Source organism: Corella eumyota, chromosome 1, assembly GCF_963082875.1.
Source record: "Corella eumyota chromosome 1, kaCorEumy4.1, whole genome shotgun sequence".
In the NCBI taxonomy this organism is placed as follows: Eukaryota; Metazoa; Chordata; class Ascidiacea; order Phlebobranchia; family Corellidae; genus Corella; species Corella eumyota.
Window position 1 is genome coordinate 6,014,554 of NC_137490.1, and position 26,308 is coordinate 6,040,861.

Here is a 26,308-nt window from a genome sequence, read left to right on the forward strand (position 1 = left end):
TTAGCCATTTAATTTAGTCGCAAACCGAACTTTATTCTAAGAGATAAGATTTAAAAAATTAAAAATAATTTTCGTACTTTTCATGGTTCCTATTTTCCATCCGTTTTCCATTCCATGTGGAACGCCCATCGCCAGCTTCACCAACTTTCCATATCTCAATTGTGATGTCACAGTAAAAACAAGGTCACTACTCGACGTGTCGGGGTCAATGACAACGAGTGACCCGTTCTTAATTATAATAGCGTGTCCATTTTGGCAAACAACAGTAGCGGTGTGCAGGACTGGTTGTTTGTTATCGGAAGGCTGCATTGATGTATTAATGTATCATTAAATTTATCCAAGAATTGTAATAAGAATTCTATATACGATAAATCTATGTATATGTACCTCGATTGTAATGTTAAGCCTGTATACTGGCGACAAAGAATGTCCGTCGGTCACCACAAACGTAAAATAATCTCTAGTTTTATGCCCAACAGCGCTATCACGCGGAACGTAATAAATTCCTCCGTCCAGAATATCTTGCATGCTAAACCATACGTCTTCGCCCTCACGAGCTTCGTTTTGTTCTACAATAAAAAATAAGACAGAAATCAAGTTAAAAACAGATTTATGTATTTTTAAAATTATACCGCAGTTTTTTATTCAATAATTTTTAATATTAGATAAGTTAATTTCAGGTAAAGTGTAATTGAAAACAGTTGTCTAATAAAATGAAGTTAGTATTTAAAGCTTGCCTGCATCTAACGTATTGATAAGCTCCCCGTATTTTGTGTTTTCAACAACGTTGATGATCAAATCATATTTCGGAGTGTCTTGATCAGTTGCAATTATTTCACCAGGCGTTATCATAGCTTGAGCTTGGTTGGCAGTAACCTATAAAAAGCAATACAAACGGTAACAAGTGGTTTAGCAATTAAATAATAACAATAAAATGCCTAATTGTTACTTGCATTTAGAAAAACTATTTTGAATGCATATTGAATTAAAAAAATAGTTATTTAAAATAATTGAGATTTGTGACCTCTACTTTCTTTAACTTTGTATGTATAATCTATTTCACCACAACTTTTTAACTTAACACACAAACATAATAGACAATTACTTACTACCAATTCACCCCCTACCGACACTGTGGGGGGATAAAGTTGAGATGGGGTAATGGTTATTGACAATGTTTGATCTTCCAAAGTACGTCCGTTTCCACTGTCGACTGTAAAGCGAACGGTGTCGTGCAACGTTTTACCAGAGCTACCACTGCTATGAAATCTGTGATAAAACATATAAAAATCTGACTTAAAACATATTTCTATAAAATTGTTTTAAAATGTTTAAAAAAAAGCAATTTAAAGTTAGTTGAAATAAAATACAAATATTCTACTTATTTCTAGAAAAGTTATAAAGTTGAAAATGATAAAATGTTTTCTTCATAAAATGTAAATATAAACCTTATTAGTTCCTCGTTAATATCTTCTTGTGTAAAAGTAACCCCTGGAATAATTGGACCACTTAATTCACTTTCAAGCAAACCGTTTGTTGGTTCTGATAGCAGCAAGTAAATTATCTAAAAGTAAAACAAAAGTAACTTAAGCAAATTAGTTTGTACAAATTTATATTTTATGCCTAACTATTTAACCAAATCGAAAAAAAGAATGTTTTGCTAACCTTGTTGTCCGTGACGTCACCATCTACGTAGGCCAGATTCTCACGTGACAAAATAGTCTCGCTTGCTTCTGGAACAACCAATGAGAGCTCCGTATCGGGATCTGGGGAAGGGCCTGTGTTCTCAGTTTGATAAACATTAACCTAGAAGATATTTTCAGTAATAAAAAATGACAACATATTTGTTAATAACAGAAACTAAAGTAAATATATTATGAAACATAAAAAATAACTAAGCGAGGTATACCTGTATAACTGTTGTAACTGTATTGGTAAGATCTGTGACACTAATTTGGATTTGATCAGCACTATTTTCTTCATCGCCTTCATGGATATATGTTAAAGAATCACTTTGAACCTAAATTTTTAGAATAAATTAAAAATAGTTAATATGACAGTTTACCGTATTTTTTAATTTTTGTGAGTTATGATAATAATTTTTATTCATTAACTTGGTAACCCAAGGCCTTTTCACATTAAAATTCGTGTAATTTTTTAATCCAAGATATGCAAGAAACTAAAGTTAAAATCTTAAAATATATTTTACATCTGAGTAAGTAAAAGCGTCTCCTTCTGCCAAAATCATCCGTGTACCGTCATCATTTCTAACCAAGGTCCCGTAACGAGGTGATTTAACCAGTGTGAATATAAGATCACGTGACGATGTGTCAGGGTCACGCACAGCTAATTGGGCTTCGCCTAAAATCAAATTTTGAAATCTAAATTCTGAACATGATGAGCAAGCACACTATGCCCACCATGTATATATTAACTATTATATTTAAAATTAAACTTTAACAATGTTTATGCTTTTATATATATCGAACCAAGAACTCAATAATCAAAAACGCATTTTTCTAATTTTGAACTTACCAATTACGGATAAGTGTCCTTGTGCGACATCTAGTGTTGGGTTAAGAGTTACAAAAACAGGAGGAGATGTGTGACCGGAAACAAGTTGAATTGTGAAGTTGACTGGCGGTAAAGTATGTTCTCCATCCGAAACCTGATATTCAAACTCCATACGAGGGCTTCCATTACTATTTAAAAAATGATATATTTATTGTAGTTTAACCCTAATGTGTGGATTTATTTATAGTTTAAAAGGTAGTAACTAAAGCTTATACGGTACAGACCAGTAGTATATGAATTATATAGATGCTTTAAATATGTAATTGTGAAAACCCATATAATCTCACACAATGCAAAATCAAACGTTAATAGATTCAAATTTTGTCGTTTAGCAAAATTGCAATAGGTGTTAACATTTAGATATTAAAATTTTTCGATTGAAATATTATTAACTAATCACGTGTAATGAGAAAATGCGAGTGGTTGTTAATTAACGTCTTCAACATGCGGTGTTGGTGCAGAAACTTACATAACTTTCCATCAAGAGAAACAATATTCGGAAAGAAATTCGAAATGTTACAATTTAAAAAAAAAAATTTAAGAGTACCTTTTTCTTGTATATATATATTTATCCCCGATATAAAAAGGTCGACTTCACGACCAAAACATGGAGTGAATCAGTTACTTTAACCAAGTTTTAAGTTGCCTTTGGCAGTTTAAGATAGTATACATTATCATTGCTGATAATTAAGCTGCTGAGAATGTTGGCTTAGCATGAGTTCATACCGTTTATAGCGCCTTACACAAGGGCGCTGCAGCGTGAAGGCGGTGGGAATCGAACTTAAGACCTCATGTAGGGGGATTAGAGTTTTGACCACTACACCAACCTGCCAGCACTTTAAAACATAAACTGTGTGATATTTACATTTTTTACTTAATAACCACAGTTTAAATATAATTAAAAGAATAAATTACTGAGATTAGTAAAAGATGATTAATGATTGGTTAGTACTGGTAGTACCTAGCAGTATCAGTTAGAGCCTGATAGGGGCCATACTTAATCCCTCCACCGTCCAAGTCCTCCTCACTCTCGTACAATCTTCCTTGCTCGAACAAAACGCTGGGGATTCCCCCGATAGGAGGCCGATAGACGATCTTGTTTGCGTCGACGTCGGCTTGCGTAAAAACGGTGATCGGGACGTGTGGCCTGTCCGCGTGTTCCAAGGTCCCAAAAGTCACAGAAAGTGGTCTGTAAAGTGAAATTAATTAATTTAAGTAAGGTTCGTGGTACACAGATAACGTAGGCCTAACGTAGCTTATACCAGCAGCGTGGTCAAAACACTTGGCTTTACTACATAAAGTTGTGAGTTTGATACCCACTGCTTTCATGCTGTATTGTTGTTGGGTTAAAAATAAAATAAACTCCAGATGAGCCGACACTTAATTAGCAGCTTAATTATCAGGCAATTATAATTTATAACTTTTCAAATTGCTAAAGTCAACTTGAGACTATGTCGAAGTAACGAATTTTACTCTATTTTTTTAGCTTGTAAAGTCGACCTTACCAATTAGTGCGTGCTTAAAAAATTATTACAAACTACACCAATAAAAAGATTTACCTTGTGACGTTGAAAATCAGATTTCTATCCGGCGTGTCTTCGTCAGTGTAGTGGAGATATCCATTATGTAATATAGTTACTTCACCCTCGATCGCTGACATTTCTGGTGATGACGTCATGCCACGTGACAAGCGAGGGGATTCGACGTTGTCCCGGACCACGTGGATTCGAAACTCGTCGCTTGCGATTGGCTCAGATGGGTTATTGGTTTCATCATATACCTACGTAATAATGACGTCATAACATTACTTAAAACAAAATTTTGATTTTTAATCAACTTTAAAAAATGTCAATAAAATATTTTTGTAGTGACGTCGTATTTTGTAATGACGTCACTTACCTCAAATTCGAAAGCTTCAATTTCGTCTTCTTCATCATCTTCAGAGAAATCCCGATACCAGATCACCTCCTGATCCACATCCCGTTGGGAAAACCTGATCATCGGAGGAGAAAGATACATCCCTTTCCTGCTACTCATCCACTCTTCCATGCTGATCCCGAACTGATTCGGAGGAGGCGAATCTTGGAGCAACATTACGACCACTGCTCCTCTATAAATAATTTTGAAATTACAATTTTAATAAAATAAAAAAAAAAAATGAAGACTAACTAAGAAAAGAAAATAAAGAGGTTATAATTAACTTAAATATATTTTGTAGCTAATATATAAAATCAAATTTTTAACATTGAACATTTACCGTTTACGACCCTTATTGGGTCTAATGACATAAACGATTTTTGATTTATCTTTCTGGTTGGTTCCAATGGTTTGAAGATGTTGATTCGTGATTCGAACCATTCCACCTCGTCGGACGTGAATACCATCTTTTTTGATTAACCGTGGACCAGAGTTCTCCTAAAATAAATTATAAAATAAAAAAAAAGATTTTTCAAAAAATATATTTTTGTCCACTATTTTCAAAATTGTTGTTTAAATAGGCATTTTGTGTCTTTGATTAGCATGGTTATACTATAAAAGTTTTACATCATGAATAAACTTTAAATATAAACTGAAATTTTTTTTACATTTGAATTACTTTGAAAATTTTAAGCCCTTACTCTTGGCATAACGTTAACTTGCAACACGTTGTTTATAACGTGGTACCCATCTAATATTTGAAAAGTGACCGAATCGTGAATGACGTCATCTGAAGTGATGTTGCCATGTGAAACGTACGTTATGACGTCATTATTCAAATCTTGAATCTAACGAAAAATGATTAAAACTATCAAATTAAGTTTGGGTAAAATATTTAACAAAAAAATAAAATAAAATTAATTTACTTTTAATAAAGTAATCGTTTCGTCGTAGTTCGGAAGTTTGACTACGTCACCAAATTTGGGCGGGTAAATAATCGTGATAGTGACGTCATCTGAATTGTCGTCATCTCGGACCTCAAAGTTGGAGGAAGATATTTTCGCCGATTTTCCAGACCTAATTATTTTTTAAAATTTGGCTAAAGTTAATTAACGACAAAAAATTTAGTTGGTCAAATTAGTTATTTTGTTGTAATAAGTTAAACTTATAAAATAATTTTTTTTTGCGAAAACTTGATAATTAGTCATTTTTAAAAACGCATTTAAAAATCACGACCCTACACCTACTTTACGAATATTGGTTTGTTTTTGATGACGACAGGAGCAATTGTCGATATTGCAGTTATTTCTATGGTTATCGGATTTGACTCGAGTTGACGATCCGTTGCCTGAAAAGTGGCCACGCCATGTCGCCCTTGAGTAGGGTCATGTACAAACCATAACGATCCAGTAAGAATTTTCTTGAATGGAATTTTAGTTCCAATTGATAAGCGATTCTAAATAATAAATGGTAAAAAAATATATTAAAGGTCAGAGTGCAACCCCACCCAAGAACTATTATGCAAATTTTGTTAAAAAAAAATTTTTTTTTCATTTATCTTCGATGTAGGAAGATCGCCTTTACGACCTAAATAATGAGTAACATGAAATTATTACGTTATTAATTTCCAACCATCCGTTTCCAGGAACCATTATTATTTTAATAGATAGATTTTCATCTGAGGTATCTTTGTCGGTCACTCTTAGATCGTCCAAAAGAACACGTGACCCAATTCCAACCAATAAGCGCTTTTCACTGTTCAGCAAGGGAGCATGGCGATTTACCTTCAAAACAAAAATAAGTAAAAATACTTAATGATAGCATAAACATATAGATAACCGACAACTTAAGAATTGAAACGTTTAAAACTTTGTAAAAAAACAAATAAAATGAATTCAGTATTTTCTTTCTACCTCGCACTGCCTGGTGCGCTTGTTGCTATAGTAACCCCTCCCACACTGACGTATACAAGATGCTTCACGACGAGGTTGAGATGTTACTCGTCTACTTGTTTGTTGATCTAATTCTTATTCGAAAGAAAAGTTCAAATTTAAACAGAAGTTTCACTTTGAATATATATCCTAAAATAGTTTAGTGAAAACAATACTACGATGAAAATTACAAATTTAACCATTTTTAATTAATTAACATAAATTTTACTTAAAATTATTGATATTATTAGCTTTTAAAACTAGTTTACCAGAGTTTAAAGGATCCAGGTCTTCAATAAGAAAACTGGAAGAGTCGCATTGTAAACACGTGTTTGGATTGGTGCATTCTAAACAATGGGCGGAGCATGAGCGACATTCGCCATTTGATTGGTCGGAATAATAACCACGTGGACATGAGGACAAACAACTATTTTCTAGAACAAAAATTATTTTTTTTTTAAATAACGAAAAATAAAAATTATAAAATTATGCTTTATAACTTGATTTAGTTAAAGAAAAAATGATATTTATACTTACCGAATAAATGGTAGGAATTTCTGCACCCCGAGCAATGGCTTGGGCCATTGCAGCTTACACAATTCACATCTGTACATCTAACACAACTATCACTAGATTGGTAATAACCTGTAATAGATGTACAGTAAAGTTTGACAGGTAAAATTACAATTAAATAAGTTTTAAAAAATTACAGAAATATTTTACATTTTACGAAAACATTCACTCGTTAAAAATTAATTTCTAAATAAGGTATAGCAACCCTATAATTTAAAACCGCACTTAAGCCCAAATTATACTTCAAAAAATAACGCAACACCACAGCTAAATAAATAATAATAACTTGTTGGCGTTAAATTTCACCTAAACGATCCTGCATGCGATCAAACCGTAACTTAACCCAAAATAACCGCAATTTGGTCCCAAAATTAGACTAATTTGTGACCGAAATAAATATTTCAAACTTTACCCTGAATCCTACGCTAAATTTTGATTTCTTTTAACTAAACGTATATTTTAATCAAAATCTAAATAGAATATATATGTACTAACCTTCGGTACACGATTCTACACACATTCCATCTTGCAATTTGTAATCAGGCATACACTCTAAACAGTCACGTGACGTGGGACCATGGCAACTAGAACACGTCCAATCACATTCCTTGCACACTGGCGTGCTAGAATCTAACAAAAATAAAAATATAAATATTCTTGTATTGGTATAGTGATACAAATTTTAAATGTAAATGTTAGTATCATATTTTATGTTAGTATTTATAATAATCTCAATACTTTGTCTGTCTTCATAAAATTGCTGAACACAATATAATACACATTGCCCCATCTGCAACACTGCCCTGACGTCACTACATGAAGTACACACAGGCTGCGGCGATAAAGAGGTCGTGGTGCATGTTGCACATGACAAAGGGCAAGCTTGACAAGTCCCTAAAAAAAATTTTAATATAAGAAATATTGGTTTAAGTTTTATTTGCCCAAACGCTTAAACTTTATAAATCTACCTTTGTTTTCGGAGGCGTAATAACCTGACTCACAAGTTGTGATACATTTTCCTGAAACTAGTGACAGATATGTGCCTGTGCCACATGCCACGCACTGGTTAAAGTCGTTGCACCTGTCACATTCTTCGTCACAATCCAGACACAACTGACCGAAACTGGTTGTCTAAACAACAAACAAAGTTTAATTTAACATAACAATATTTGTTAAAAATACTTTTAAATGAAATCAACAAAACTTCAATAAAAAAAATCTGTTAAAATGTGACTCATTTTTAAATAACTTACTTTTGCAAATGTTTTTTTAGGACATTTAGCTACACAACTCCTCTTGTACAAAACTTCTCCTTCGTCCAAACATTGTGAGATCTGATCCGCGCTCGTGCATAACGAGTATACGCCATCAACAGATAACGACATTTTAGAGCAACTCGATTTAGAAACGCAGTGTTGAGAATGCTGTGACGTCATCACCAAGAGTGGTGACGTAGGTTTGCAGGAAGAGCAGTGGTCGAAGGTATCGCAATCAGAACAGGATTTATGACAGCCTGTAAACGTTCAACAAATATTTTATAAACAATATTTATTGTTATCACATTAAGAAATCAGAAAAAAAATTTAAAAATCTACTTTTGCAAGATTTGTTCTCCAAGAAATATCCTGAGGTACAATTTTCCTTACAAACACCGCTTATTTCACTTTTCCCACTTGGCTGGACAACGTGGTCACGTGACATGCACGTCAAGCATTGAGAGGCGGAGCTTCCGTCGCATGATTGACAGCTCGAGTGGCAAGCTTCAAAAAAATGCAAAATTTTTATTACAACCTTTTAAAAAATTTGAAAAAACTTAAGTTCCCACACGATGCATCTGTTGAACTTTGGCGTGAACTTAGACTAGTAATTGACCTCATGAAATTTTTTAACGACCTGGAGACAATTATCACTTACCGATGCACCGTCCGTTATTTGCATAGTGAGATCCTGGGCACCGGACCACACATCGTCCATCTAGTAGATAAAGATCTCCACAGGTCAAGCACTGGTGTGCCAACGACCCAGTACAAGTCATACACGAGGAATGACATGCTGAAAAAAATGATCGTAATCACGTAGGAGCGATAAAAAGGCACATAAAAAACCTGTTAAAATTCCGCTTATATGTACAACGCAAGGACATAGTATATTTTAAATGCACACAGAGTACTGGCATGCTTTAATGTAGTGATTGTAATCTAAATTAGTTGATAACAAAGTAATGTAACCAATTAGACTCGTTTAAAAATTTAATGTTAACATTTTGTTATAGTGAAGTGATCGTAATCTACTAACTTCATTAAAAAATAGTTACTCGGGTTCAAACTATAAAGTGCAATAAAATATTAAAATAAGAAATATTCTAAAGACCAGAAAACTTTTTTAGTACCTGAACATCTTGAAATCGAAAGTTGGTAAAATCCTGGCGAACATTGCCTAACACAAAGGCCATTCTCGGTCAAACTTCCAACGGGACAAGTGTCACAAACGGTTGGACCAATACTGCATGTAGCACATGATTGATGACAAGCTTAACAGTTAAAAATTAGACTATTTAGTAAATATACTACATATTAAAAAAATTATCGTTACCAATTTTATGCCCCCAGTTTAACTTTTTTAAAAACAATGTTTTAATATACTTCAATTCTTTTATTACTAGTTAACACTTTGCACCAGCAAGTCTTTAAAACGAACAGCATTTAATGATTAGCAGCCAATTTTTCATACTTACTTAACAAACATACACAACTTATATAATATACTTTTTTCTACCTTTGCATATGCCGTCGCTGTAATAAAATCCCTCGCCACAACTTTGAACACAAGTGCCCGCTTGAGGCACTCGCGTTCGGTCTTGACATTGTACGCACTGCGTGCCGTTTAAGCAAATACTGCAACCCCTCGGACAGGCTAAACACAAAGTAGTAGCAAAGCGTGAGCTGGCGTGATAGTGTTGGTTAAAATTAATTTAAAGTTTAACATGCAAGTAACAAATTTTGATGACTAATCAATTAACACAGTTAAATTTTTAATGGGTTATAAATGTTAAAGTTTAGGCTTTGGTTATGCCATTATGCAAACTATTTCCTTTCTCAAAAATTGTGTTTGGCCGATACATTTAAATTGTTTTTGCCACCGCTTTATCGAGCAATGTAAAGTTATATTACTTTTTCCTTTTACGACATGCTACAAATAAAAAGTTTTATTTTGTAATTACCTATACAAGTTTTTCCCACTCTGTGATATCCAACTTCACAATCCTTTACGCATTGACCTTCTTGGAGGTAAGTGACGTCACTGCAAGACGTACACGCAGAAGGAGAATTACCCATAGTACATGAGCCGCAAGAGGAAAGGCATGCTAAAAGTGATGTTTTTATTAAAAAAAAACTTAAAAATAAGAATTTTCTAATTCGGTTTGTACAAAATAGTTGTAAAAACTCACCTTTGCAATATAATCCGTCCTGGTAATACCCTTTAAGGCAACGTCTGACACATTTACCCCCCTGCAAAAACCTATTTGGTTTACACGAAGTGCAGTGAGCATAACCGGGAGCTGAACACGTGACACAATCCGAATGACACGTGACTGGTTGGCAGTCGGGACAGCACTCACCTGAAATGAAAAAAATAAAGGTCCTGCTGTGAGAAAGTTAAATGGTATTTTGAAAAAGATGCATAGCTGGGGTGTTAAGTTTAATTCTTACTGCTATCAAATCGCACTGTACTCAAGCAAATTTTCGGAGGTCTTTTGATAAAACCATATAAACTCTTATTTTATGCTACCTGGTACATTCACTGAAACTGTGTCGCTCGGACATACAGGGCAGTCAGCCACGAAACACTGTGTCATCCCGAACACACATTCGCATCTCATACAAGCTCCCCCCTGCCACACGTCGCCATGACGATATTCGAACCCGTTGTGACGACACGATGACGTCACCGGTATGCACTCAGGGCAGCAGGATGTATGCGACTCACGTTCGTTCTAATAACATGCAACAATAATTTTGTGTTAAAGTATTTTATATTCTTTAAACAAATAATTTTATTTTTTTAGCTTACCCATTTGCACTCTACAGGTGAACACTGTGGAACGATTGATCTTACGTTACCATGGTTACATAGAGCAACCTCACAACGTGAAATATTCCATAGATCACCATGATAATGCCGTATGCCCTGGTAATCACATGGTTCTACAATAAAAATGGTAAAGTTTGAGATTAAACTGCGGACCCCACACAACAACATATACATTAGCGTCCACTTCTGTCGTGTAATTTTAAATTAAGTTATTGACCCGTGGCTAATTATAATTTTGGGTAATATTTTGATAGGCAAAAGGTAACCAGTAATTTTGAACAATTGTTTAGGTCAACTTTATCCTTAAAATTTTTTCTGTATTTTTAAAAGAAAAGGCCAATTGCAATAAGTACAAAAATCAGGTGACTTAAATATATAAACTCACAGAAAAATATTTTTAAAATGGTCATCACGCGGATAGTTACTATCTTTAATAATTTAAGCAACTCGCTTAATATTCTCGTCGGTTTAAATTCCATGAACTTTAAAACTAACTAAACAGTAACTGTCTTGCAACTGTTTAAATTAAAAAATAAACCTTTAAAATTCGAAATTTAAAAGATATAAACAAATGATTTAAATTTAATAAGTCTTGGATTTAATTTAACATACCGTGTGACGAAACGCATTCCGAGCAGCACTCATCACTTCGTGTGACACGTGTCATGCCAGGCGGACAAGCCACGTCAATCTCGTCTGTGATACATCTCTTGTTGGTACATTTAACCTCTCCATTTTCACAGACACAACTTCTGCAAGGTCCATCTTTAAATTGATCTTTGTCGTTGTATTCACGACCCTAGTAAATTAAAATAGAGGATAACCAAAAATGACGTCATTAAATTTATACACACAAGTTATTCAATAGCTTGGCCAACGTTTTGGAATATAATTGCCACTATATGGTCACAATTCTACAACTAATAGTAGCCCACAATCATTCACCCACTCACCACAAATGGCAGTTCTATTTAATTTAAAGGGCTATAAATTGCACATTATTATCGTCACTGTAAGCTTTATTATATATAGATGTATGTAGTTTTTAAGCAAATAGAATCATAACTTATTTAAATTAATTGTTATTACCTAAATTTTATAAAACACTTTACACTTAGCATAAAATTCAGAAATTATAAAAATCATTACCTCGTGCACGCATGACCTCCCAACACAACTTGGGCAACACTCGTCTTCCAACACAACAGCAGTTTCGCCTGCTCCACACACTATGACGTCACACCTGGCTATGTGACGTATAACCTCACCTGAACCATATTATTATAAAAAGCATAAGAAAGGTGTTATTATACGCCAAGTAAAAGGTAATTAGGAATTTTCAGACACACGGGTAATCTCTTTTCCTATACAACATAATACGTCTAAGAGATAATTGTAGTTACCTACACAGTACATAATACGTCTATAATAATCCACTAAGCTACATTGGAAATGGGCGAAACCGTTAACTGTTTAATACAATGCTTTCTTTATTAAAACTGCGATAACAAGTACAAGTTAATGGTTGTACTTTTACCTTTTGAGCATTGGGCACGCTCGCATTTTGAAGGTGACCAGATTTCCCCATCAAAATAAGATTGGCCTTCATAATCACACGGTTCTGTATTATATAAAATGTTTAAGATAATATTTCAATAAGAATACTTTAAAAATGGAAAAAATATTACAAAATCGGAAAAATGTTAGATTAATTTTTTGAAATAATTAGTAATTTACTTTCAATGCTGGCACATATAGGGCAGCATTTTCCGGCCGCTGACTTTTCAATTTCGCCGTAACCACATTGTAACGAATCGCAGACGACCTTCGAACACGTGGTAGCGCTATCGTCACAGCTACACGTCGTGCAGTTGTCCCCTTTCCAATAGGTGCCATGCTAATCAATTAAAATACGACAAAAATGAACACCTTTTCTATTTATTTTTTGGGGGTAGATTTTTAAAATTTAGAGTCCCAGTTGGCCACACAGGGTATCCAATGTCACAATTTTAAGCCTAGGGTTTGTGCTAATCCCTAATATCACCCTAAATATGCGGGGTTGGGCAGAAATAATGCCAAGATTATATGTTGCTTATTTCCAAGAAACTAAAAGGCGAATAGCGGATAAACATTTGGATTCTTACCGCGATAATTTGACCTTCGTTTTCACAATGTCGTTTCGATGTCTTGGTGCATACTGGGCAACATTTGTTTGCAGGAAAAATTAATGATTCTCCCTGGAAAAAATTGTAAATTATCACAAATAAATTTAAACAATATAAATACTTAAGTTAAAGTATAAATACAGCAAAATTCCTCCATCTATTCAAACAGAATATTATTTTTTGATTTTAAATTCAAATTAAAAAAAAATTTTTGTATAAATAAAACTGGTCAAAAAATGTCACGTGACCTGATAATAATTTACCTTTGTCGAGTCACACAGTGGATCTACACACTTCCGTGTAATGCAGTTGATGACGTCACCATTGCAAGAACACAGCGTGCACGAGTCTTTTTTCCAAATCGTATTATTCTGTAAAAAAATATTTAAAATTCTAAAAAAACAACCGACAAAAAAAATAATCCCAAAATCTAAGAACATCAAACTAATGTACAACCGTAAGGACTATAATATACCATTGCACGCAGGGAGACTTAAGCAAAATACCACAAAATTGCATAAATTCGACATTAACAACACGTTACAAAAATACTCGCAATTGACTTTGGTTTATATATAGTCCACGGACAATTTAACATCAAAATATCACCTGGTGTTAAAGGTTACCCCCTATAAATACAACCCCTTTTCAGCCTAAACAAGAAATTAAATCACAGGCTTATGGCAAACACAACATCGATTAATCAATATAAATGACAACTAAAATAAGGGTCAGCAGCGTACGAGCCTCAAAATGATAAAAATAAATAGAAAATTCGAGACTGCGACCACGTGGTGTAATAGGCTGTATATACACCACAAGATCAACAACATTCACGTTAAACTAAGCGTACTACAATTTCAACATATATATAAAGGAAGGAAAATTAATAACTTGAGGTCTCGGGTGCGTTGTTTACAAAACAGTCGCATCTACCTTCTATGGGTTCATCAGTAATTCAAAGAAATATTGAAAAACCCAAGAACAGGTGATATGCCGTTACCCCGGCAATACTAACAACAACACAACCAAGTTCAACTTATTTTACTTTTGTTGCCGCATTCCAATACCGGGCCACGTCGGTTTACCACAACGTTGGACTTGAATGGTATCGCGTGTGTAGAATGTCGTTAGAAACGAACGTTATGACGTCATAATAGGAAAGCGCGCTTGATTGACAGGCTGCCCGCTATAAATATCCCCCTAATGGCTCGAAGACCATAATACAGCCCCACGAAATAACAATAAAATAGCTTGTATGAAATCTATATTTAGAAAAAGTCATGATCAAACATGTTAGTGAATCATAATCCACATACGAATACATACTAACCTGAGTGGGCGGACAAAGATTAAATGTTGTATAACGATATTAGTGTACTGACGCCACGGTGAAAAATATCAACCCAAAAATAGTGGTTTGATCTTTAAAATAGCACATCAAAAAAATGAAAAGGTTATAACAATTTAAAAACGCTGTGGTAATCTTTTTAACTACTAATTCTTTACATTACAACAGTTTAATGTCTCATAAGAAAAGTTACTTTAAAATGTAATTGAATTGGTATTTATATCTATGTCTTAATTTCCGACATATCTGAGACATTAACCGAATATTCGGAACACTTTCTGTAACTTGTCGCTCGTCGAGCGGCTCGATTCCAAAGGGCGAGTCACAGATAAATAAATGTGTTATCATTTTCCGCTATCATTTATTCGATAAGCCAATAAAATTTCCGAATTCGCGTAAAGTTTTTGATACATATTGGCCAAAATTCACGTTTTATGGTATAGGGCAGGGCCTGTAACCGATCTATGGTAGCTATGTCTTTAAAGAAATTACTATCAAGTTCAAACTACAACTTAATACCGTAGACAACGCTGATAAATTTGGTTTTAACCCAATTTAAAGCCCTTTTAAAAGAGGATTTGTGAATGCGATGTAGAAAATCAGTAGAAAAGGCGTCTTAAAATATCTAAGGCCAGTAAAATAGCCCAAATTTGCAACAGTAAAACCATTGTATTATGGGTTTAAAATAATTACCAGCAAAAAGTGGGCGTTAATAGGGGTGTTTTGCCTAAATTGCACCTGCAACTCTTTCTAATTGACCCAGTTGAAAGTTTATGGAAGAAGTTGTTAAATTTTTGAAAACTTTTAATTAACGATTACTAGGGGCTGCAAAAGTTGCAATACTTAAGAAAAAGTTTGTGTAAGTTTTGCAAATTATTCTGTGATAAAAACACCATTTATTTTAGCGTCCAATTTCAATGATTAATTTGCTTAACATAAATAACACGACCCCGAATCAAAATAAAATATTTCAAACCGCTTGTTTGTCGAAACCGAATGCAATTAAACCACAACAGCACCTGGTACAATAGTTTTCGATTAATAAAAACTATTTCAAGCGAGGTCACGCGAATTTCAGGTTTTATTTTCATTTTCTTTCACTGGCGTGTGCCTTGAAAATGCGAAGTATCAAAACAATAGTTTTAGAAATTCCCACGGTTATAAAAGGATTCTAATATTTACAGAAAAATATAAATTTTTAATTACATTGGTATCACAATGCCTTTCCAACCTTAATTAATTGTAAAATAAATTAATTATTTTTTCAAAGTTAAGACGATTTTTTGAATAAGAGATGAAACCCAGACACCAAACCTAAAAACTTTATGTTTAATAACAGTAATGTCTCGGCCAATCTAATTGACATCTAATATTACGATCAAACCAATTCGACAACATTTTCAGGTATAAAAGTCGGTAAATTGACTTGGGGTTTCCTACTCTTGTATTTTGCCACACTTGGTCGGTTGCAGCTCATCAAAGCACGCCTAAAAAAATTAGGCGAGCCCGAAATCTTAAAACGGAAACCGGAAGGGTCTGCAGTTTTCGAGCACCGAGCAAAATTTTTCCAAAAATCAGCAAACACGCAGTGATATTTAAACAAGTGCGTATGCCACTTGAAACTTAAGGCGTTGTTGGTTTACTTTGACCAGAAGTCCACTGTCCAAGGCTTCTACTACTGACGCAAATCCGATGTGTTTGACTGGCACTTATAAGCGTACAGCGAACAACATAAATTTACGGTGGTAGCATAACTCTTTAACTGCATACGCAATTTGATTACAATGAGTTTGAGATCGCATTGGGTTGGTTTACTAAGTAATTATTTATTTATATGACCCGTGCGATTTAACCGCAAAAAAAGCTGATTAGCTTTGTGGATGAAAGCTGTGGTGGTCAATGCGGCGGATGTGCGGATTAAAGGGTAAGTGTCATTCTGCGTAAGGTAATAACAAACCGGGTTCATTAACAGTACCACACGAAGTTCAACAGGTAATGCAAATGATAGATTAAGTTTTATTAGAAATCTGAATAATATATTTTTCACAGAATCAAATCCAAAACATGATAGCCATTGTTGAAAAAGCCTTGCAAAAAAGGGGCGTTGCGCCATGCAGATAAATCTAATATGTTTAAACAAACAAAAAACACTGACCCCCAAACAAATTAGGATTAAAAATTAGGCTCAAGAGCGAATGGCCAGACAATCGGAATTCCGAATATTCCGGACACCGCTTTTTTGAGCACTCTTCAACTTTGAACTAAATTTTAGGATTTCACCGTGAGTAGCGCTGTAGAGGCATCGATAGGTGCTACGGTCAATTATAGACGGCTTAGCTAGTTTAAATTGTGTAGGACACGGCCTCATAGGTCATAAGTATTTACTGAAGTTAGAATTCAAGGACGCGGCGTTCAAACACTTTTCCAATTGGGCTCATATTCAACTTAATCTAGATTTATGGTTGACATTTTTAAAATTGAGTCGAAGTGCAATTTGCGTCAGGTTACAAATTGTCCGGCTGTCGAGCATTGTAATCGAATATTTTAGACGGAAGCAGAATAACACGTCAAAAAATAAAATTTAAACACAGTCACCCATTCCCTTATTTTAAACGATATTAACCGCAGTAAAATCAACCTAAATTGCTGGGAACTTGCGACCTTACATGGCAATTTTTACTCATTACATGCATTTGATTGTTGTTGTACACGACGATCAAACTTTTAAAAATTTAAAATAATTGAAATTGCTAAATTGAGCGTACGTGTCAAGAAACTGTCATCTATTTTAAGTTTGGATCAAAAGATAAAACACAACTATTCCCACAACGTATTTCGATTACGTCATAATCCTCAGATGAACCAATAACCCTTTAAGTGACGTAGTTTTTAGTTTTACTACGAGATTTGGCATTTCTATAAAGCCTAGGTTTAACATTTTTACCGGAGCCTCCCTTTAAATAGAAAATAACCCAACACGCCCAAGGGTCAGGTAAATACAGGATTTTAATTCTACACCCATTTGATTTAAGCAGATTGATGGAAAGTTTAATGTACAAAAAACAGTATAAAAACAAACTTTGCATTAAAAGGCCCAACCATGCATACAAACGTGATACTTTGTATTCAAGTTTCGTGCCTATCTGTTACTTTATTTCACATTAAATTAAAGGTTAAAAGAGTTATTGTTTATTTATTAGGCATTTTGTCACGCAGACATCCATCCATCTTTGTTTGAAGTCGAGCCAATAATCTCGCCAGTGCTATTAGGTCGATATTAACCCAATTCAAACACCCTAAATTTATGGCTAATGCACTTGCTAGCTGGCCTTGTCTAGCCACCAAATTAGGTCCAGTGAGCACCTACAATCCGTCTTAGAGTGTAGATTACTGTCACATAACCTGCAGAGGGCTCAAGATTTCTTAACTGTTTCGTTTTACTAAAAATAGATCGTTTGAACGAAAGTTTGTAAAGGATTTTAGTTGATCAACAACTAGTTGTGTACAAAACAAAGTTGTGTTTAATCAAATACCTAAATTACCAATTTCGTTGTTATGTGTAAACTCAACAAACTTACAGTCTTTTAATCAGCCAAACTTTGCAATGATGTACAAAGCAATTTTTGTAACAATAAAACTGTAAAAAATGTCCAAATTCTAATATTTACCAGTCGGTTAGGGCAGTGCTTTTGTGTCAATAATATTCGATTTTTAAACTCCTATAAATGGATGGGCAAACACTGTTAAATAGTGAAAAAAACTTATGCAGGGGGTTGGTATGTTGACCGAACAATATTTGGACGGAATATTTCACAGTTAGTATCTTTATGACTCTTTTAAAATGCTGTAGACTAATGTTGGACGCGTGTTCGTTTTAAAATAAAACACGAATTATCGTAAAAAAGTGCACGCGTTATTGAACTGGTAAACATCTTTAACCGCAACCGCAAGAAAACGCAAATTAAGGATTGGCCTAAAAGTCATACGGGGTTGGGGAAGGTATGCTTATTATTTGCTCACTTTATTTTAATAGACTAGGCGTAAGTGTTTGGTAAATCTCGCCCTATTTGTATTGCAAAAATATTGATTTCAGCGCTATCTTTTGCCCTGAAAGCGCTTAACAGAGCGTATATTTACATAACCATAAGTTGAAATGTTCTATTTGAAATTCGACCAATTAGGGTTGCAAGCAGTCAATTTAAACCCCATAATACGAACCCATACCAAGTATATTCCCCTATACAAACTGATTGCCCAAAACACATATCAATCTTAAAAACTATGAGAATTATTTGGGGTAACAACAAACATTAAGATATCACGTGCTATAAGTTACACTTTGAATAATTCCTGTAAACAGAATTGGAATTTGGTCTTTGACTTTGATCTCACCCGGCAGAACTTTGATTTAGGCTGTTATCACATGAGATAAAACATGTGGGGTTAAATTAGAGTAAATTTTAATGAACCTTAATACATGAACACAAATAGACAAGCGAAAAGTTAATCATTTAATTAAGTTAGCGAGCTCTTTTCACACGAGATAAGTTGATAACTATGGTAGGTGGGTTCATTATAAAATTACTGAGCGTTAATAATATCGATATATACACATCATGTTAAAATACCAATCATTTATACACTCATAGGTTAAAATATTATAAAACACAAACACTTTATGATTTATAGGTGGTTTACATTTCACAATGCAAGTTATGAAACAACCTTTATGTCGGGTTAACTATTTGGAAAGTGCTTGTTGCCATATGGATTAGGGTGCCAAATCGGGTCAAGTATTTAAGTTGGAATATTCCTGGCGTCTGTGCCAACTATAGACACATCAAGTAGTTTTATATCTATTACAACAAATATTATACTACGTGGGTAATACATATTTTATTAAGATCGAACCAGCTTTTCTTTATTATATGAATGTCTATTTAAAATCGCCAACTTCACGCATTTACTTAGATGTAATCGCAACACCAACGTTGTTATACGCACTTGTTAAAGATAGACGATAACTTGATTAACACCGTGTAAACTCATTGAGGGTAGATGGTCCGTTAAACTATTTATTCTACGCCCGGTTACTTAAGAATTAACTTGTGACGTAGAGAATTAATTAACCTTCGAAAATAAATTAGGCTATTTCGATCACTTTTTAAACTTGGCAGATTTAGCAAAAATTGAGTAATGTGCTTAAGTCACATCAAGATATAACCACACTAGTACACCAAATATGACATCGTAAATTTTACCTATCATACACGGTTAGAATATAAAACAGATTTGCTATTTACTCTATAGAAAAAGTTCATTAAATTGGAAATTGCGAGGCCCAGTCTACCTGGCGCCCCGCAACTTTTCGTCATTCGATATTTTTCTTGGTAGGTCTGGCCACAAAACAACGCACGCAGACAAATTGCTAAAACACAAAAAAACTCGGCCTCTCAAACAACAATTTTTTAAAGACAGTTTTGTGTTGTTTTGAAACCATATATTTATTGAGAATTATTAACCTATTTCTAACCAGTTCATTTACCCTAACAACCCAAAAAAAATGCAATCCATTTTGACAGTGCTTAAACCAATACACGATTTGTTGATTTTGCCAAATACCTAAGTCATGTTTAGGGGTCACCTGTAAATTCCACATGGGTTCCGTTAAAAAGTCAAATACTTAAAAAAACGAATTCCGCTGTAAAGTGATGGGTTAAAACGTTGACAATGAAAATGTAAACTATAGTTGCACAAAGGACTCGAGCGGAGCGACACTTTGTGTGGTTTAATGTGGTACCACGTCCTTGTGCCCTAAGTGGGTAGGTAGTTGTGTATACAATGTTTCATGTCATCACGTTGTTACCACAATAAGCGCGCCATGAAAAATAACTTTGTCAAGTCATAAAAATATTTTGTTGCGATTTTTTTTGTTGAAAATTTTTTAAATGAATCCGATTAAGTGACACGCACGCAAATTGGGGTAATACGAATATTTGACGCGCAATTGACATTTATGTTCTCACGACACGCGTATACACGAGGCGAGTCATCAATGACGTCATAATAGAAATACAGTGACGTCATAAAAGAATTACGGTATCCGGATTGCACGCAGATAAACCAAACGTTGGATGAAACAGAAGCACTTAGTCGATGTTGGTACAGAAGGATTAGAATTTTACTCTTTGTCTACCCAGCGTCTTTTATAATAAACTATTATTATTTAAATGTGTGCCCAGGACGTTCTAAAGGGTTTAAAATACAATTTAGGACACTCTTTGGGAGAAAAATTTACGTAAGATAGCTTTGATCTCACGCATTCCAAAGAGACGACATTTATTTGATTTTTCGGTTTGTTTGATGGTATTTTTTTTTTAAATACTCGGCCGAAAGATCAAAGCTCAATGCTGGGGGGCAGCATTCAAATACAAGAAAATGTCAAACACTCAAAGCATTCACGACAAACAACGATACAATGGGGCCACCTTTCGTTAATTGTAAATCGAGGTACCCAACTAACCGCGTAACAAGCTAGAAAACCGCCGAGTATTCGGTATCGGCTCTTGGCCTGTGAGGAACACAGCCATTAACTTCAAACATCTACCCAAGATCGAATTCGGTTTGTTTCGGTGTGAGGTTGCAACCGCACAAGTTAAGGTCACAATAGATCACAACATTCTCTTAAGGGTTTATAGCTGTATCAGAGGGTAAGGTGTTCTTTAAAACGTCCGAAAAAACCAACAGTCAACGCGACAACACACACGTCAATGGGGTTCGAATATAAGTGCAGTGAAAGGTAGAACCGGGGTTCAGTTTCAACCCTCAAATATTTACCAATAAATCAGGCCTGTCACTTTTTTCATAGTGCAAACACACGTCGGTAATGTTTCGCTACAAGGTGCTGCGTTGCGGTGTTTGAAACGAAATGCGTCTAGCCTTATGGTGGGAAATGCGTAAATGCAAAAAGATCAAATTTTTTTCCGAAGCGGGTTGTCACAAAAAATTTAAGTCGCAAAAATTTTTTAGAGTTTAGTTAACGTGGCAAAACACCAAGCATATTTATACGACAGAAAAACTCGTAAAACATTTTACGAGGTTAATAATTCAACGCGCCTGTTCATGTTTGTGGAGAGGCTCATTCTATTTTAGGTCTCTGCAACGTCCAGAATTAATGGCGTCGCTTTGCAAACTTTTAAGGCAAGATTTTATTGCAACCCGCCGCAGATGGCTTTTTAAAACTAGCCGAAAAATCCAATGCATTTCAAACATTCATTTCTGTGTGAGATTTCAGTTGATATTTTTGGGCAAAATAATTAAAAGATGAGTCGCACCTTTGTTTAATTTCTTGGCTGAGGTGCACCACAAGAATGCCCGGAGTTAACTTTCTCATATGGTAATACCGGTCTATATGTACGTGTGTGTGGGATATTCTAATGTGCGATAACTGATCTCTTGAAGTAAGTGCTGGCGCGGATTTACACGATATCCTATCTCAGAGTTGTGTGAAAATGCGAAGTAATTACAGCCTTGAAGAAGTGTGGCAATCTATCCTTTCACCGCGGTTTAAATTGATTTTCACATGTCCTGCCCGGTATTGAGTTAATTCCCAAAAAAATCGGAAAATCGTAAGTGGAGGTAAATAATTACCGAGTCAAGGTTGGGCCAATACATATGACACCGCTACATCAAGAAGTCTGTGAAAAAAAGGTTTCTTGTCATCTTCGAGTACACAAATGGTGTAATGTCAAGGTCTTAATAATTCCCACGGTGCCGTAATTCTTGTCTAAATAAAACGCATAAAACCAAACAGAACACGTAGTAAGCAAATTTGGATATTTCAAAATAAATATTGGTGTATTTGCGCGTAGTTTTTTTATCAATTATACAAAAAGAATCAAGTAAATGGGCTATAAGAAGGTATGATGTACCTATTTACACTCATATAAATAGGATACTTATGTCTGGAATTATGTTTCTGGTATTTAGACACTTCACATTTTAGATTTTGGCGTAAATCACTTGAACCCCTTAAGTGCATGGCATAGTAATGCGAAGTACCATGTCAATGTATTACCGTAAGCTTTATCTCATGGGCGACCAGCACAATACACTACACAACACAAACTGGTAAAGTGGCTAACGTGTGAAACAATGGCCTTAACGACGGCCGGTGGGAACGAATTTGTTTTAAACAAATAAAATCATGACCACTTTAAGTGGGTGACATCAGCCACCGTAATGTATGATGTAATATTAATAGTAAAAGTAACAATTCACAGCATAAATCAAGTAAATAGTGCTGTTAAAGATGGAAACAAAATCTACTTTTAATTTGTCCAAGATTTGGTGCCGTCCATTCAACAATGGACATTACTGTGACGTCACACGAGGGTCAACTTAAACAAACAAACTGATTTCACAATCTCACCTGCTGCGAGCAAAGCTACGTGCGAATTCCCCAAATTAAATGAGGCATGATTAATCGCTCGCTGACTGAAAAACGATGCAAACTTCACCATGAAATAAAAGTGTGAAATCAAATTTAATTGAGGTCAGAGATGAGTTGTCATCGGACGATGGGTCGAAGAGTGGAATTTGTCCCCGATTCTAAACGGTGTTTGCACAGACAGATAAACCCAGAGATTAATATTGTCAGGCTTGCACGCACAGTTCATTAAAAAATCCGAAGAAAATAACTAAACGCCAAATTTCTTTAATTTGATGTTTGATTTGCATGGTTTGAGAATGAAAAGGTGTGTCGTTTATGTTGGGCGTGCAGTCCAAGCAAATCCAAAGATATAAGCGTGTCAGACACAAACCCGTGACATTGCGCGTGCAAGGAGAAGACTGTTTGTCCATACTCCACCCGCTCCATTGTTTGCTATAAGCCTACTGCACGCACGTGGATTAAAACACCCCTAAAGTCAACTTTTCACTCACGCAAACTGGAAAAATCGGTCGCTAACCTGAATCCTTACAATCAAAATAATTAAAAACGCGATAAATATAAATAAACAGGGTTCTTTTTGGACAATGGTTTCTTTATGTGTTGGTGTAATTTTCGACATATCGTCACTTATCGAAATCCTGGGATAAACTCTTGGCTATTTTGCGAGATAACGACACGTGGCATTATTTTGATTGATTAAAGCGCTAAGAAAATATAAAAAAAATACTGATCCGGAATATCACCGTAGGGTCTTTACCAAGACTATAAAATGTCACAATCAATAATTATTGTGACACGTCAAAGCAAACAACGCCAGGTGTAAGAGTAAGATATACCATTAAATATCGTTAAAATTGAATTAAATCCAATATACAAATTTTCAATAATGAAATCATGTTACAATTCCATTTCAGGGGGATAAAAATCGAATCGTCGTTATCGCTACATCGGACGCAGCGGCTAAGCTACATTTAATTCGTAGTATTGTCAAATTTAACCAACATTTGTTTATTTTAATTCGGCATACCAAAGACCTATTAAGACAGGACCCAGTCTCAATTCTTGGGCCATCGGAAACCGCAGTTTGCTATATATTATTGATGGCAACACTAAACGTGATATATTGCAAGCCTTAGGGCAAGATGGACAATTTGTATTACACAATTCCGCAACATTAAGCCTAGTTTACGGTATTAGTCGCTATGTAGACATATACAGTTTACATGTTCTGTTTACCATCCGTTCTAAGCGGAAACAAATTAGCAACACGCGTCAACGTAAAATACGACCTGATCCATGCTATTTATAGCCGACTCTAAGTAAATTCTAAGCCTAAAAATGTCCGTCGCTGTGTATTGGAATTTGAACGTCGCGTACGTTTGGTTTTCGTCATAGGCGCCACCAGGTTATGTTTGCGGGGAGACTTACGACATAACGCTAATTGGTGACGTATTTGACTCTGATGTTTGCTTAAATAAGAGGCGGGAGATTTGATATTAAGGCAAGTCCATGGCAACCAAATTCTAACTGTTTTAACTTTGGAAATTTGATGCTCACAATTAGGTTCAAACAATAGCCACTAAAAAGGTATATTTAAATATGTAGTTCGAAATTATCCCAACAGAGGTGCCCTTTGATTTGCTACTCTAATAACAAACGTAAGAAAATTTAAGCTGCTTTCAGCAAAAAAACAAGTTTGGATTTAAAAAAAGAAATTGATACCGGATCAAAAAAAAATTCGTTAGAGTTGTAAAATCTATCATCTGTCGATTTTTAGTCCAAGCGTTACGTTGTGCGTGCTCCAAGCGGCTACCCAGGAATTACCACTTAGTGATAATCAAGGTATTAACACCAAAATAACTTTAAAATCCCAGTGCAAATAGTAACACAACAAATTCCACTTTGGGTAAACAAGGGCCTTAAAGTGCCACGAATGCCGAGTGACGTCACAAAATGAAGGGTTCGTGACGTAGAGACCAAGACCAACCACATGCTGATTGGTTAATTGTTCATTGATCTTACTCCAAAGCAGTTAGGGTCATCTTAAGTGATTTTAAATGTCTATTTGAATGTATTTATAGCCGCTGACTGTGACTGGTACAACGTTGTTGTTGATTGTTAAATAGTAGTAGGTAAAGATGTCTTTCACCAAAAACAAACTATTTGTAGTAAACAAGGCTTAAATACTTGCCAAGTAAATTTGGTGGATTTTGGCGAGGTAATCAAGTGTGTCTTGAAAATTTGTTACTGTATTAACATGGCTTATAAGCCTGAAGTTCGTACAAGCTTGATTGAACGCCATAAATTTTAAAAATTCTCCCTAAAATCACCAGAACTCCCATGAACTTTATGGTTTAAGATTTGTATATTGTAACAAAAATCAAATAATACCAACTCTCAAAACATCCACAAAATTAGTTCGATGGTAAATTTTACTTCCTTTAAAATGTTTGCAAGTTGTCAATCGCTTAATTGTTTATTGAAGAAAAGTGTGAACAGACAACTGTTAACAAGACTCCCCTTTACTGAAACAATAAGAGTGTTAATCGCAATTTGCAACTAAAAGGAAAGGAGAAATGTGTGAACGGATGCAACCAAGATAAGACAATAGGAGACATGTTAAAGCAAGCAAGTTTCCTTGTGTTATGTCTGACTGGGTACCAAAGACTTGAAAACAGTCGGACAAAGGCGTGAATCGACACCGGCAATTGTCAAGTTGGCCTGCGACACTTGAGAACAAAACATACCGCGGAAATGCAAATACAGTGGCCCGCTTAACAGGTGCATTTGCAGACACAGGGACAACGTAAAACAAACGTTTGTGACTATGTAAAAACATTCTAACAATGCATGCGGGTAGACCTGCACAAAGAGTTCAAACGAATATAAATACAACGCCTTTTAATCAAACCGTTAAGCCCAAATGCAATTTATCACTTACTCGATACTATTGCAAATAAAAAGGGCTTAAAGAATTGTTGTAAAAATTTAAAGCACTGTTCAATTAAAGTGCGTTGGTTTAAATTCATTAAGGTGTCTAGAAGTAGGTTTATAAAGCGTTTAAAAAGGTCATGTCCTTCAAAAAATAAACGCCCAATTGCAGTAATAGTTTGAACAAATACAACCCCACAACAAAAACTCCAAAAAAATGAGATCAGGTTTTACATCCAAAGAAATTGGATATGGGAGAAGGGCCTAAAAAGATTTTTGATAAATGCCTCTAAGACATTTTTGGTTCCCCGAGATTGCAAGG

The 26,308-nt window shown here is 34.9% G+C and overlaps 1 protein-coding gene across 3 annotated transcripts in view; it reads right to left on the reverse strand.

Annotated features, from left to right (window-relative positions):
• Positions 1 to 26,308, reverse strand: part of LOC145763531 (extracellular matrix organizing protein FRAS1-like) — a 54,843-nt gene that overhangs the window by 19,808 nt on the left and 8,727 nt on the right. Inside the window, exons 3-40 of one of the 3 annotated variants that reach the window (XM_082574992.1) lie at positions 13,516 to 13,623; positions 13,232 to 13,324; positions 12,825 to 12,984; positions 12,625 to 12,708; positions 12,237 to 12,355; positions 11,700 to 11,886; positions 11,067 to 11,200; positions 10,785 to 10,989; positions 10,444 to 10,614; positions 10,216 to 10,359; positions 9,771 to 9,908; positions 9,385 to 9,525; positions 8,910 to 9,047; positions 8,591 to 8,755; positions 8,249 to 8,508; positions 7,964 to 8,126; positions 7,734 to 7,889; positions 7,491 to 7,625; positions 6,960 to 7,067; positions 6,692 to 6,856; positions 6,405 to 6,517; positions 6,108 to 6,275; positions 5,739 to 5,947; positions 5,418 to 5,568; positions 5,193 to 5,339; positions 4,832 to 4,989; positions 4,474 to 4,684; positions 4,134 to 4,354; positions 3,572 to 3,763; positions 2,536 to 2,702; positions 2,210 to 2,361; positions 1,910 to 2,020; positions 1,666 to 1,806; positions 1,449 to 1,564; positions 1,110 to 1,269; positions 738 to 876; positions 388 to 569; positions 78 to 303 (exon numbers count right to left, since the gene is read on the reverse strand). In XM_082574992.1, the coding sequence (XP_082431118.1) occupies positions 78 to 303; positions 388 to 569; positions 738 to 876; positions 1,110 to 1,269; positions 1,449 to 1,564; positions 1,666 to 1,806; positions 1,910 to 2,020; positions 2,210 to 2,361; positions 2,536 to 2,702; positions 3,572 to 3,763; positions 4,134 to 4,354; positions 4,474 to 4,684; positions 4,832 to 4,989; positions 5,193 to 5,339; positions 5,418 to 5,568; positions 5,739 to 5,947; positions 6,108 to 6,275; positions 6,405 to 6,517; positions 6,692 to 6,856; positions 6,960 to 7,067; positions 7,491 to 7,625; positions 7,734 to 7,889; positions 7,964 to 8,126; positions 8,249 to 8,508; positions 8,591 to 8,755; positions 8,910 to 9,047; positions 9,385 to 9,525; positions 9,771 to 9,908; positions 10,216 to 10,359; positions 10,444 to 10,614; positions 10,785 to 10,989; positions 11,067 to 11,200; positions 11,700 to 11,886; positions 12,237 to 12,355; positions 12,625 to 12,708; positions 12,825 to 12,984; positions 13,232 to 13,324; positions 13,516 to 13,623 (5,938 nt within the window). Of the gene's footprint in view, positions 1 to 77; positions 304 to 387; positions 570 to 737; positions 877 to 1,109; positions 1,270 to 1,448; positions 1,565 to 1,665; positions 1,807 to 1,909; positions 2,021 to 2,209; positions 2,362 to 2,535; positions 2,703 to 3,535; positions 3,764 to 4,133; positions 4,355 to 4,473; positions 4,685 to 4,831; positions 4,990 to 5,192; positions 5,340 to 5,417; positions 5,569 to 5,738; positions 5,948 to 6,107; positions 6,276 to 6,404; positions 6,518 to 6,691; positions 6,857 to 6,959; positions 7,068 to 7,490; positions 7,626 to 7,733; positions 7,890 to 7,963; positions 8,127 to 8,248; positions 8,509 to 8,590; positions 8,756 to 8,909; positions 9,048 to 9,384; positions 9,526 to 9,770; positions 9,909 to 10,215; positions 10,360 to 10,443; positions 10,615 to 10,784; positions 10,990 to 11,066; positions 11,201 to 11,699; positions 11,887 to 12,236; positions 12,356 to 12,624; positions 12,709 to 12,824; positions 12,985 to 13,231; positions 13,325 to 13,515; positions 13,624 to 26,308 lie in introns of all 3 variants that reach the window. The other 2 variants (XM_082574991.1, XM_082574993.1) reach the window with 2 other exon arrangements.